The 12,588-nt window shown below is 40.3% G+C and overlaps 1 protein-coding gene across 3 annotated transcripts in view; it reads left to right on the top strand.

The window, feature by feature from the left end:
- COLEC11 (collectin subfamily member 11) overlaps positions 1–11,495 on the top strand; it is a 30,930-nt gene extending 19,435 nt beyond the window's left edge. For 2 of the 3 annotated variants that reach the window (XM_044418638.1, XM_044418645.1), the window contains exons 4-7: positions 1,391–1,462; positions 3,682–3,735; positions 6,682–6,777; positions 6,918–11,495. In XM_044418638.1, coding sequence (XP_044274573.1) covers positions 1,391–1,462; positions 3,682–3,735; positions 6,682–6,777; positions 6,918–7,327 — 632 coding nt within the window. In that variant the 3' untranslated portion in view covers positions 7,328–11,495. The remainder of the gene's footprint in view (positions 1–1,390; positions 1,463–3,681; positions 3,736–6,681; positions 6,778–6,917) is intronic. The other variant, XM_044418654.1, reaches the window with a different exon arrangement.
- Positions 11,496–12,588: the final 1,093 nt, after the last annotated feature.

The following is a 12,588-nucleotide window of genomic DNA, read 5'->3' as shown; positions in this document are numbered from 1 at the left end:
AGATAGTTTATTGTGACATCTGAACTCAAGAAATCAGTTGTCATTGTTGTCTTACAAATCCTGGCATGTGTATGAACAACCAGTCAGGATCCTAGGTCCTTGACTACAATTTGCAGCATTCCTCAACATTACCCATGATATCATGGGCTTGTGGAAATTGTAGTCCAAAATACCTGGGAGGTACTTGGTTGGGGAAAATTAATTTAGTGTTATATATATACCAGGGCTAACCTTGATTTATACTAATCTGATTTTCTCTTAACCTGGATTTACAAATGCATTAAGGATTAAGAGTGAGCCTGACATTAACACTTAATTAAACCTGAATGGTTAATATGCATACAAATGAAATACTAAGCCATGTTGACAGTTGACAAGAGAACAGTGTAGACATATGCATCAGAGAAAGGCAGAGAGATCCAAGGCTGGCTTTTGGTTTTTCAAACCAGGGTTTTCATAATGCCATAATGATAAGTCAGGATTCCTGGGTTATCCTGATTTACCGTTAAGAAGCAGCATGCTACTGCATACATCCCAGTTACTTCCCCGTTTGGCTGAGAAGGTAAAACTAAGTGAACAGAGTTAGCTTATTTTGGTGTCCAAACACAGGATCTTGATTTGTTGCTCCCAAACAAACTGTGATTAAGCCAACAACAAGATGTGGTTTCTTGGTGATTTCTGGTCCAAACTTGTTTAGGAGCGACAAAGCAGGATCTGGGTTCAGATGTCACAATAAGGTATCCTTTCTTGGTTTATTTTAACAGTTTTTGTGAAAGGAAGGGCAAAATAGGGATGAATAAGCTGCATGCACAAGCGTGCTGCTCATTCACAGTAACGAAGTATAATCCAGATATACTGGCTTATGCATGATCACACTCATGTAACCAGCAACAAATCTGTGTGAGATTCATACAAAATTGAAGTGTGAATATGATCACCTAAGTTAGCATATCATTCTGGAGATCTGGCATCAAATTTGTCAGCTCTTAAAGATGAGGATATTGACTGACACATTCAAGAACATATATGTCTTTTTGCATCTTGCCAGATTTTGATTCAGAATATTCATTTTCAAACAAAAGATTAGTATCAACATTTTAAATAATTCAGAATTTAAATGTTGCCAAGAATCTTGTATGTGTAAGTTATAAAACATTGAATTTTGCTAAAATTTTGTTTAAATCTCAGTTCATACAGAGTACAGTAAAATATTCTTTCATTCCATGTGACTTAATAGAGAAAAAAATGGCTTCATTGTTGAATTTCTGCATGTTTGGTAATGCAGCAAATTAAGACTTCGGTCATAGAATGACATACTTGATGAGATAGCACTGCTAGTGGTATATGATAAAAGACTTCATGTTCTTAATTTGTTTCTGATTTTTTGTAGGAGAAATGGGGGACAAAGGACAGAAAGGTAGCATGGGGCGCCATGGAAAAATTGGGCCCATTGGTTCAAAAGGTATGCTTTCTTGCAATGTAAGTTAAAATTTAAAACTGCTGTGTTTCATTTGAGTGTACTAAAGATGTTCAGTTTCTCTCTTTCTCTCTCCCCTGCCCCCCCCCCCCTTTTGGCAAGGTTCATTCTGCAAAGACATTACTATTGATATTGCTTGCCATCACTGGTGAACTGACAGATATGTGAATTTGAGTTTCCCTTACACAGGAAACATGTGCAAACTAAACATTCTGCAGCTAAATCAGACTTATATACTCTTTTAGGGAGCAATTCTGTGGCCCTAAAGAGCATCTGAGGGCCCGCTGGATAACTTGGATTCCCAGGTCAGAGACAGTGCTCTGATCTTGGAACTGAGAATTGGAACTGCAGCCTTCTGATCCCTTACAGCTGTTGTGGAAGAACTGCACCAGCTGCTCCTCAAGGTTGGAAAAGCAATCTTGGAGAGAGAGAGAAAAAGTAAGTGTTCAAATGGGCAGGGAGGGGAGAAATCTGGAGAGGTTAGGATATCAATTATCTTGGGTCCTATCCAGTCTTCTTCCCTTCCACTCCAAAACACCCCAACTAAAAGAATGCAAGGCAGGAGGATGGGGAGGCAAAGATTAGCTCTACTGCTTCTCCTGCCCTTCATGGGATGAGAGTAAGCCCCCCAAGTTCAGGAGGCAGCTTATGATCATTGTGACTAGGTTGTGCCATTCATTGTTATTACCTTAAAACAGACTTAGAAGATATGCTGTATCAATAAGGCATAAGTCCAGGTGCTATCATACCCCAAAGAATGTTGTATGTTTTCCATTTCGTCAAGGGCTTCTGATTCACTGATATACTTCCAGTTCCTGGTATGCGGGGGCATTTGCTGAGGCCCTGACACCTCAGCTGGGCCCAGCAGTGCTGACGCTTTGCCAGGTATCTCTACCGACACCATCATCTACCAACATGTAGCCCCTGTGCCTCAGCAGCAGTCCTGTTGTAGCAGCCAGCTTTGCATTTGCAAGTTGACTGGGCAGCAGCTATGCTATGAAGGCCTATGAACAGAACAGCTGCTCAGCTCCCAGTCCATTAGAGTGTTGATGCTGGATAGGCCTGAGAACAGCTGCAAGGGAAAGCTGATGGCTGCCCTTGCTTCTCCTGCACAGTCACTGACTAGCTTACAGAACAGCTGGATAAACTTGTGATGGACCTTGAATGGGAGGGTGCTGGCTGCTTCCCTCTGTCCCACCCATCCAAGAGCAGGCAGGAGGAGAAGGTTGGAACTGGAAATTATGGAAATGCAGCTGCCGGGGGTGGGTAAGGGGGTGCAATGCTGAGAGCAATCTGCCTGTAGGACGCACCTCTAAAATCTGCAGCCAGGCCTGCTGACATGGGACTGATACTGTGCACTGGGTTACTTGGGTGGTGTGGACAGGGGGAAGCAATAATATCCTATTCGATTCTGAAGCAGTTGAATAGATTGATTTCCCCAACATGATTCTGCTAAAATCACTGACATATCTTGTATCAATGCTGGGGTTAATAATTAAAGTGAAGCTAAACTCCCATTCATGCAGATATATATTCCAAATAAGAAGAATTACTATTCTAGCAATAGTGCAAATAAGCTGTGGCATTTTGGTCTGGATCTGAAATATGCAGCTTGCAGGTAGAACTAGGGTAACGAATATTAAAGTTTTCACAATGGAAGTCCTATGATTACTTTACACATCTGAAATGCTGTATCTCAACAGTAAGCTTATTAAAATATTAACCATGAATGCAAACAATCTCAGTGGTTAAAAAAAAAAAGTTTCCTAGGAACTGAAAGAGTTACATACTCATCAAGGCATAAAGTAGCTTTCCTCAACAGGACAGCCTCCAGGTGTGGTCTATAATTTCCATCAGCCACAGCCATCATAGGCATTGCAGCATCTGGAAGAAACCAGTTTGGGGTTAGGGTTAGCATAAGCTTTTTTTGAGTATACCCCACTCTTCCGATGCATAAGGGGTCATCCTCCTTTGTCAGATAAAGGTTTTCTTCATGATTGATGGATGTGCAATCTATACAGCTAAATAAAGTACATTCTGATCCTAAAATGCATTAATGAAGAAGCTACATTGATTTCATTAACGCCTGAGCTTAATGTGGTACCACTATTGTTCCCCATAGCATTATGGTGGCAATATCTTAATGTCAAATAGAAACAAAAGCCTTGACCTATTTGTTGAGAAGCTTAATTTTTCTTTCATAGGAGAAAAAGGAGATAACGGTGATGTAGGCCCACCTGGCCCTAATGGAGATCCAGGTAAATCATGTGAACTTTGACTTTAATAGTATGTTTCTTGTTGTTGTTGTTAGTTGCGAAAAAAGGTGCTGGAACTCATGAAATTATTTACCTTTCGCACGGAGTCAATCACTGTACACACACCCACACGAAACATATGTGTAATGAAACATATCGGTCGCCGCCCGCAGTAAGCACTCAGCGCGCGACCACACGACCAGTCACAAGCCGAGCAGTGCCACAAGCCAAGCAGCATCATCACAACCAGTGCAGATGAAGTACACATGCATCGGATTCAACACACAAGCAGCCCACATGCACCATTTTAATGATTTTGCCACTGACCTGCTACGCTCGACAGGGCGATTCAAACCCACGTGGACCATACATCAAATTTTCAAAAGTTACTTTTAAAACTTGGAAAATCTGTTGAAAAATGGTGCCGGAACTCTGTTCCGGGGCGCTCTATGACAAAAAAAGCGCTGGCCTTGACTATACGCACTTTTGTCAGCAGGGTGATATCTCTGCTTTTTAGTAAGCTATCTAGATTTGCCATAGCTTTCCTCCCCAGGAGCAAGTGTCTTTTAATTGCTTGACTGCAGTCCCCGTCTGCGGTGATCTTGGAGCCCAGGAAAATAAAATCTGTCACTACCCCCATTTCTTCCCCATCTGTTTGCCAAGAAGTGAGAGGACTGGATGCCATGATCTTAGTTTTCTTAATGTTGAGTTTCAAGCCAACTTTGGCACTCTCCTCCTTCACCCGCATCAAGAGGCTTTTTAGTTCCTCTTCACTTTCTGCCATGACACTGGTATCATCTGCATACCTGAGGTTGTTGATATTTCTCCCGGCAATCTTAATTCCAACTGGTGATTCATCTAGCCCTGCCTTTCTCATGATGTGCTCTGCATATAAGTTAAATAGGCAGGGTGACAGTATACAGCCTTGCCGAACTCCTTTCTCAATTTTGAACCAATCAGTGGTTCCATGTCCAGTTCTCACTGTTGCTTCTTGACCCGCATATAGATTTCTCAAGAGAGAAATAAGATGGTCTAGTGCACCCATCTCTTTAAGAGAACTTGCCACAATTTGTTGTGATCCACACAATCAAAGGCTTTAGCATAGTCAATGAAGCAGAAGTAGATATTTTTCTGGAATTCCCTAGCCTTCTCCATGATCCAGCATATGTTGGCAATTTGATCTCTAGTTCCTCTGCCTCTTCGAAATCCTGCCTGTACTTCTGGTAGTTATCAGTCCACATACTGCTGGAGCCTAGCTTGTAGGATTTTGAGCATAACTTTGCTAGCATGTGAAATGAGTGCAATGGTGCAATAGTTTGACCATTCTTTGGCATTGCCCTTCTTTGGGATGGGAATATAAACTGACCTTTTCCAGTCCTGTGGCCACTGTTGAGTTTTCCAAATTTGCTGGTATATTGAGTATAGCACTTTTACATACTGCGTCGTCTTTTAAGATTTTGAATAGCTCAGTGGAATACTGTCACCTCCACTAGCTTTGTTGTTGCTCAGACTTCCTAAGGCCCATTTGACTTCACATTCCAGGATGTCTGGCTCAAGGTCAGTGACCACCCCATCCTGGTTATCAGGGACGTTAAGCTCTTTCTTGTATAGTTCCTCTGTGTAATCTTGCCACCTCTTCTTAATCTCTTCTGCCTCTGTTAGGTCCCTGCCATTTTGGTCCTTTATCATGCCCATCTTTGCATGAAATGTTCCCTTCAAACCTCCAATTTTCTTGAAGAGATCTCTGGTCCTCCCTATTCTATTGTTTTCTTCTATTTCTTTGCACTGTTCATTTAAGAAGGCATTCTTATCTCTTCTAGCTATTCTCTGGAATTCTGCATTCAATTGGGTATCTCTCTTTCTCCCTTGCCTTTTGCTTCCCTTCTTTCCTCAGCTATTTGTAAAGCTTCCTCACAGCCATTTTGCTTTCTTGCATTTCTTTTTCTTTGGGATAGCTTTAGTTGCTACCTCTTGTACAATGTTGCGAACCTCCGTCCATAGTTCTTCAGGCACTCTGTCTATCAGATCTAATTCCTTAAAACTATTTGTCACCTCTAATGTATATTCATCAGGGATGTGATTTAGGTCATACCTGAGTGGCCTAGTGCTTTCCCCTACTTTCTTCAATTTAAGCCTAAATTTTGCAACAATGTTTCTTATAAGCATATCTAAGATCTCACAACATAAACCTTTACCCAATTGCATGTGGCAATACTAATACTAGTTTGTTATAAAATTGTTGGACACTTTAAGAGCAGATTCACACATGCATGTACATTATTCTGCATATATATCCATTTATGCATATGAAGAAGCTATTTGATTTCTCCGCACAATTCCCGCTTGGTATAGGATTACATGGAGGAATATCAATGTGTATGCAGATGTATTTGGATATAAGTTTCAGCAGCCATTTCTGTGACTGTACTGACAGTATGATTGTACTGAAGACAATCATGTTAGAGAAAGTCAAAGGCAGAAGATGAAAGGGAAGACCAAATATAAGGAAAGGAAACCACAGTTTTGCACTTGGAAGAGCTGAATGGAGCTGTCATGGACAGGACATTTTGGAGGGCTTTCATTTACAGGGTTGCTAAAAGTTGGAGATGACTTCATGGTACCTAACAACAATCTGACACAAACTGACTAGCAAGAATGGTTCCTGGACCCTGTGACCTTTATCTGAGTGCAGCTCAGTTCTGGAAGTTTTATGCATGTGATTCCATATGTGAGAAGGAGAGCTGTGTGAAGATAAGTAACTGGCTCTCCTGTGTATATGCAGGAGAGGTGACAATTCAGTAGGTACAGTAGCTCGTCAGGGGTATTCTCAAGAGGCTTGGAGCAGGCCCATGGGTTAAAGCTGTGAGATGCGTACTTTCCTGGGTGGCGAGCAAGCAATATGAGGCTGTCATGCAAATGCCCAAGTATACTTATACACAGATTTTGCAGGAGTTCCTTGTGAATGTGTCCCACTACGGACAGCCATTGGCAAAATGGATAACCAGGTGACACTGCTGACAACTGAACTGAAGTTCATTAAAAAAGGTAAGCCCGTCCATGCAAACATTCCCTCCATGTTGACAAATTGCATTTAAAATAACCTCGCTTTATAGTCAGTATATTGTGTCTGTCTTATGTAATATTCTTTAAGTTGGTTCATAGAAATGCAAGTTCTCACTTTTCAGCACTGCCCTCCCCTGCAGCTGTTGCTGGTGTGCGTGAGACAGATAATAAGACCTACCTGCTGGTGAAAGAGGAGAAGAGGTATATGGATGCCCAACTCTACTGCCAGGGAAGAGGAGGAACACTGAGCATGCCCAAGGATGAGAGTACCAATAGCCTAATTGCGTCTTACATCAGTCAAGCTGGCCTGAGTCGAGTTTTCATTGGCATTAATGACCTAGAAAAAGAGGGCAATTTTGTGTATTCTGATCGATCGCCTATGCAAACCTTCAACAAATGGAGTACTGGCGAGCCAAATAACGCTTATGATGAGGAACACTGTGTCGAAATGATAGCCTCAGGGCGGTGGAATGATGTGGCCTGTCATATTACAATGAATTTTGTTTGTGAATTTGACAAAGAAAATGTCTAGAAAAAATCCCATTTTCCTATCCTGTACCACACCTGAACATACCATGAATAACTGGTGAAATCCAAACCTGCAAAAATTAACAGTGATCCATTTCTGTATTTCAGTATGAATGTGCCCTCTTCCAGGATTCTGATTCTTTGCCAGGAAATGTGCAACGAGGGAGGGTGTGTTTCCTGGGCTCCCCTCTGTCACCGTTTCCATCGCCTTCTACATATGGAGGGCAATTTCTGAAGGGAAGAGTTTCCACTATGCATGGTGGTTCTGCACAGCATTTAGAACCTTGCACAACTGGGGTTTGAAGTCATGTGAAGAGTCTTCATGGAGAGAAGAGGTTTTCCTATTCAGAAATTCTCTCTGTGTGTGAAGGTGATGGAAGAGGGCAGAACTGGTGCACTGCCCTCCTCACACTGAACAGGACACGTGTGAGGGAGAGAGAAATAGGCACACACCTTAGGAGGTCTAGACACAGCTTATTTTGCCCACTGATAATGTGGACTTCTTCGTTCATTTTCAGCTCTACAGTCATTTCCAATTAATTCTTTTTGTTCTTACTGTTTTCCTGGCAGAGCTCCTCTTTGCATGGTGAAGTAGGAACAATCCACTTCCCCATTTGTTATACTTGACGTACCACCAAGCAAAGAAGAGTGTTCTTGAAGACAGTTGATCATCTGCAACTAAGTGATTTGGCACAACCCATTGAAAAGTTCCCTTTTGCAAGCCCCATTAAAATTAAGGCTGTCTCCTGCATTTCACTTGCACAGGAGAGCTTTCCAATGGATTACCCCCCCCCCCAAAAAAAAAACAAAACAAAACAAAACAAAAGCAGGCCAAGATGTCCATAGGAACTGGCATATCTGAACAGGGTATATGCTACAAGTAGCACTGAGGAATTAAGAAACAATGAAGGACAAATGTAAGCTTTTAAGGGTTCTCTCCAATGTCACACTAGCAGAAAAATTACAAGGTTGGCATTTTTAGGCAACCACTAGCAGAATTACAATCAGAACTTCCACAATTAATGCAAGTAACAGAGTCTAATGAAGTTAAAATGCCCTGCACAGGAGAAATCAAAGTATTGGATTTGATACTTTCACAAAGATGAAGTAATAAAATTTTGTGCTGAGGAGGGAAATTAGTCTATCAGTCTTTCCTAAGACCTATCCTAATTACTCTTTGTTGATAAAATATTATAATGCTATTTTTAAGAAGTATATGATGTTAGTATTGTACAGCTGTAAATATAATCTAGGTATTTCAAATATCAATATTTACCCTTCAGAAGGGAAGAGAAGAGTAGACATGGTTTGCATTACTTTAAAGAAATTATGCCATAATCAAACTCAGAACAGACATGCATAGACCACTTGAATTCAGTGGGCTTAAACTTGCTTAGTTCTGATGGATTAGAAACTATAAGTCCTTAGTATGCATCGGATCCTTTGTTGAGATTATCAAGAGATGTAAAACTACAGTGAAAAACGTAAGTGCAGTTTTTAGTTTACTAGTTTTGAAGACTGTTCCTGGTTTCTGTTTTTAAAAAATCTGTTAACAGTCTTGTGCTATTGCATTCCATCCGCTTTCCCTAACTTGGCATACTCCAGATGTGTTAGACTATAACTGGGGCATTCTGGGAGTTGAAATTCAGTACATCTGGAGAGCAGTACTTTGGGAAAAGCTGACATACATTTAAAATATCTTACAAAGAGTCTTTATCAGTTTCTCAGTACCAGTAAACTAGTTCCTTAGACCTTTCATTATACTTAAAAAATTCAGACTATTGCAAATATGGGTATACTGCACTGAGCTTATTGGGTTCTATTGTTTGAGTAGATTTTAATTCATTGTATCATGAGAATTGGAAGTAGGAAATGAATTGCAAAAGTATTTGCAGAACATGAATCCAGATTCTATACTTCTTATGTATTTCTAGGCTTAGAGCAGAGCTTGGCACTGAGGTTTGGTGACCAGAATAATTTACAAAAGATCAGTCAGATTCCAGATGACCTGCTCTGTCTAAAGCAATCTCAGTGGACACAATCCTACTTTGAATTGCACGTGAATCAAGTCCATTGAAATCAGAGGGATATTTTGCATGAAATTAGATGTAAATTAGTGGACTATTTTGTCTATATATTTTGTCTGTTTTGTTTGCATGCTGTCAAAATTGCTTAAAGAAATTTACAAAGATGTGCCACAAAATTTTGGCTATTCAGTGTTTTAAACTCATCTTATCCTTACATTTGCCAGTGTACACATATGGATAAAAGAAAGTGAAGATTTTCCCCACAGATATTCAGTGGCAGCAAGTTGACTCTTATCAACTTAATGAATGTTATCAATTTACTCCACCTGAGAATGAGTCTGGTTACAGCTGTAGATTGGCCCTTTGTGATGCTTTGTAGCTTTAATTATGATTACTGAGGCCTTAATCCCATGATAGAATCAATCCAATTGCATTTTCTTCTAGCCTGGTTGGAAATCAAGGAAGGAGCACATGAAATGGTTGAAATTAAAATTGTAATTTATTTCCCAGTTCATCTGCATAAATAAATCCACCTGAAGTCAGATGTAAATCCCAGTCCTATGTATTAGGTATTAATTTAGCTGGCTTCTCAAGTTTGTTTGTGCTGGAACTGAACTGAGATACATTTATTAATATGGGTGACCATACTGAGTCCAGCAGATGAACATTAATTAAAATTGGTTAACTCTCATAGCTTGAGGTTTGGGACCAGGCTTACTCTTTTTCCTTCCACAAAAAGTTAGAGTTGGCACATAATGGCCAGCACAGACGCTTTTTGCTTTTAAAAACCTTTTGGGTTACTTTGAGTAAGCCAGTGTGCTGGTTTAATGGCTTCTGAGTGGTCCCCCTTCTCAGCAGGAGTGGGTAAATAAGTCAGGGCCCATTTGAAGTTCTGAACCAGGAACTCTGACATGTTATCCAGCAACAATCCTTTGTTTGGGACAGAACAAGGCAGTGTTCCTGGTTTAGACATCATGCTAACCAACCCAGGGCAGGAGGAACTAAGTGGGTGCAATTGAACTGCCTGTACCAGTTTGCTGGTTTGCTCACAGGTTGCTGTGATGTGTGAGCATTGATTTGTAGCTCTTTCTAAGCAGCACAAGACAACGTTCAGTTAAGTAATGTGTTTCTACCTATGCATAAACTCTATGTGCTAAGTGAGTATCAACAATTTGCATATTCGCTATGACCAATTATGCCTCCATTTAGACTCACTTTGCTATATGGTCAGAATGCATTTTTGTAAACCTCATTTTTTTGTTTTTGTTTTTAAATTGACATGTTTATAACTTTTCCTGTGAGTTTCAGAACTCTTCTGTACCACACAAGAGTCCATCATGCAATCACATAGTATTCAAGCCCTTCACCCTTTCCCAGGAAGTTTGTGGTTTTAAACTTAAATATTTGTCCTGTTGTGCTTATTAGAAATAATTTGCTCAAGTCAATGAATGTGGTGAACGGCTAAAACAGTAAGCAATATGTGATAATATCCTGGGAGAAATTCATGTACCTGGGCAATTGCAGTTCTGCGCATACTTCAATGGTACTAAGTCCCTCTGAAGAAAATAGGATTCACATTGAAGTAGATAGATGCAGAATCACATTGCAACACTAACCTTATCTACACTGATTTTAATGGACTTCTAAGTAAGCATGTGCAAGAAAAGTCATATGTTATTATTAATATTATTATATTGCATTTATATCCCACCTTTCTTCCTCTTCCAAGGAATACAGTGTGGCTTATATAATTACATAGTTCATATAATATAAATGTGTTGATACCGAAACATTCCAATAGCTATGACAAAAACTGAGTGTGCATCTGTAAATTGTACAGATTGTACAATTGTACACCTGTAAATTGAAACTGAACTTTGATTAGGTTCTCTACATGTGGAACATGGGACATAAATATTCTGTTGTGTTTTGGGTATTGTTTGATTAGTGTAATGTTACACAAGTCCTCTTTTTAAATAGTGAAAGTGTACCTGCTGGTACACGAAACACAAATGACAACTAATTTATAGTGATCCAATTAATAAGTGGTTTTGTTTATAACAGTTTTGCTCTTTAAAGTATGACAGCATTTGAAATTTATTGTATCATTTTATGCTTAATGAAATAAATTGTTTTATTCCAAAACATCTGTTGCAACCTTTTCTCTTAGTCCTCAACTGAAAACACTTTGCCAGAAAATGTGAAATGAGAATTCAAGAGAAATCCTAGGAGTTTATATCTCCTACAGAGTCTGCCTTTACATATCTTGTTTTCCTCCATTAACATTTAGGGTGCATCCAGATTAGATTTTTATGATGCCTTTCCTCAACTTCATTTGCAGAATTTTTCCAGGACTCAAGATGATATCATCTACTCATACCCCTCTAGTATTTCCTATCACTTCTACTTTCTTCTTTATTGCAGAAAATCCATTCATTAATTAATACAATGCCTTCTGGTTGTTTATGCCAAGATTCCTTCTGGAAACAAACACAGAGCAGCTTAAAGGCAAGTTCTCTTGAGGAAGTTAATGGGAGAAACATTTCCATGCTTCCCCTCTTCCTCCCTGTAACCACCTGAAAAGCCTGTTAAGCTCTGCCTGATCTGGAGAGATTCCTTCTCAACATTCCCCGTGCCCTATTAAGGAGTGGCCCCTGACCCTCCGAGAGGCTTTGGGGAACAGTCTTCTGTTCATCCCCTTAATGTCCACTTATCTTAGGATCCAAGCCGATGGATGCTTCCAGACAACACTTTCATGTTGCCATCACCCTTCCCTATTCATGGAAGTTTATGGCGAGTCCAGATACTGTATTCCTGTTGTAAACCTCCTGTGTATGTATGTTGGGAGACGGGCAGTTGCTTTTAGTGCACATTATCAAGAAGTGCTGATTTGAAGTCAGAGGAGCAGGAAAAAGAGTGGGGTGGTGGTGGTTTGGAATGTGGGCCAAATCCAGACACTGAAATGAGAGCAGAGGCACTCAACTTCTAAGAATTACCAAGATGTACAGTTATTGGGAGAGGACTTGGAACAGGGGACTTTCTCAGAGGCAGATGAGTGAGAGGCAGTTTCTCTAAGACAGAAGCAGATATGGCTCTCAACCCTATGATGTGACATTGGCAGAGGAGGGGAGGGCTACCCAATTAGAGGATTGGCCTGCGGAAAGGAGGCTTGCTTGTTTCCAAAAGACACCCCCCGCCCCCACACACACACAGAATGGGGCCCAAGACATACTCATAA

The sequence above is a fragment of the Varanus komodoensis genome, unplaced genomic scaffold, assembly GCF_004798865.1.
Source record: "Varanus komodoensis strain SLA01 unplaced genomic scaffold, ASM479886v1 scaffold10, whole genome shotgun sequence".
NCBI classification, from domain to species: domain Eukaryota; kingdom Metazoa; phylum Chordata; class Lepidosauria; order Squamata; family Varanidae; genus Varanus; species Varanus komodoensis.
The sequence above is the reverse complement of the archived record's forward strand: the minus strand, read 5'-3'. Positions and strand labels throughout refer to the sequence as shown.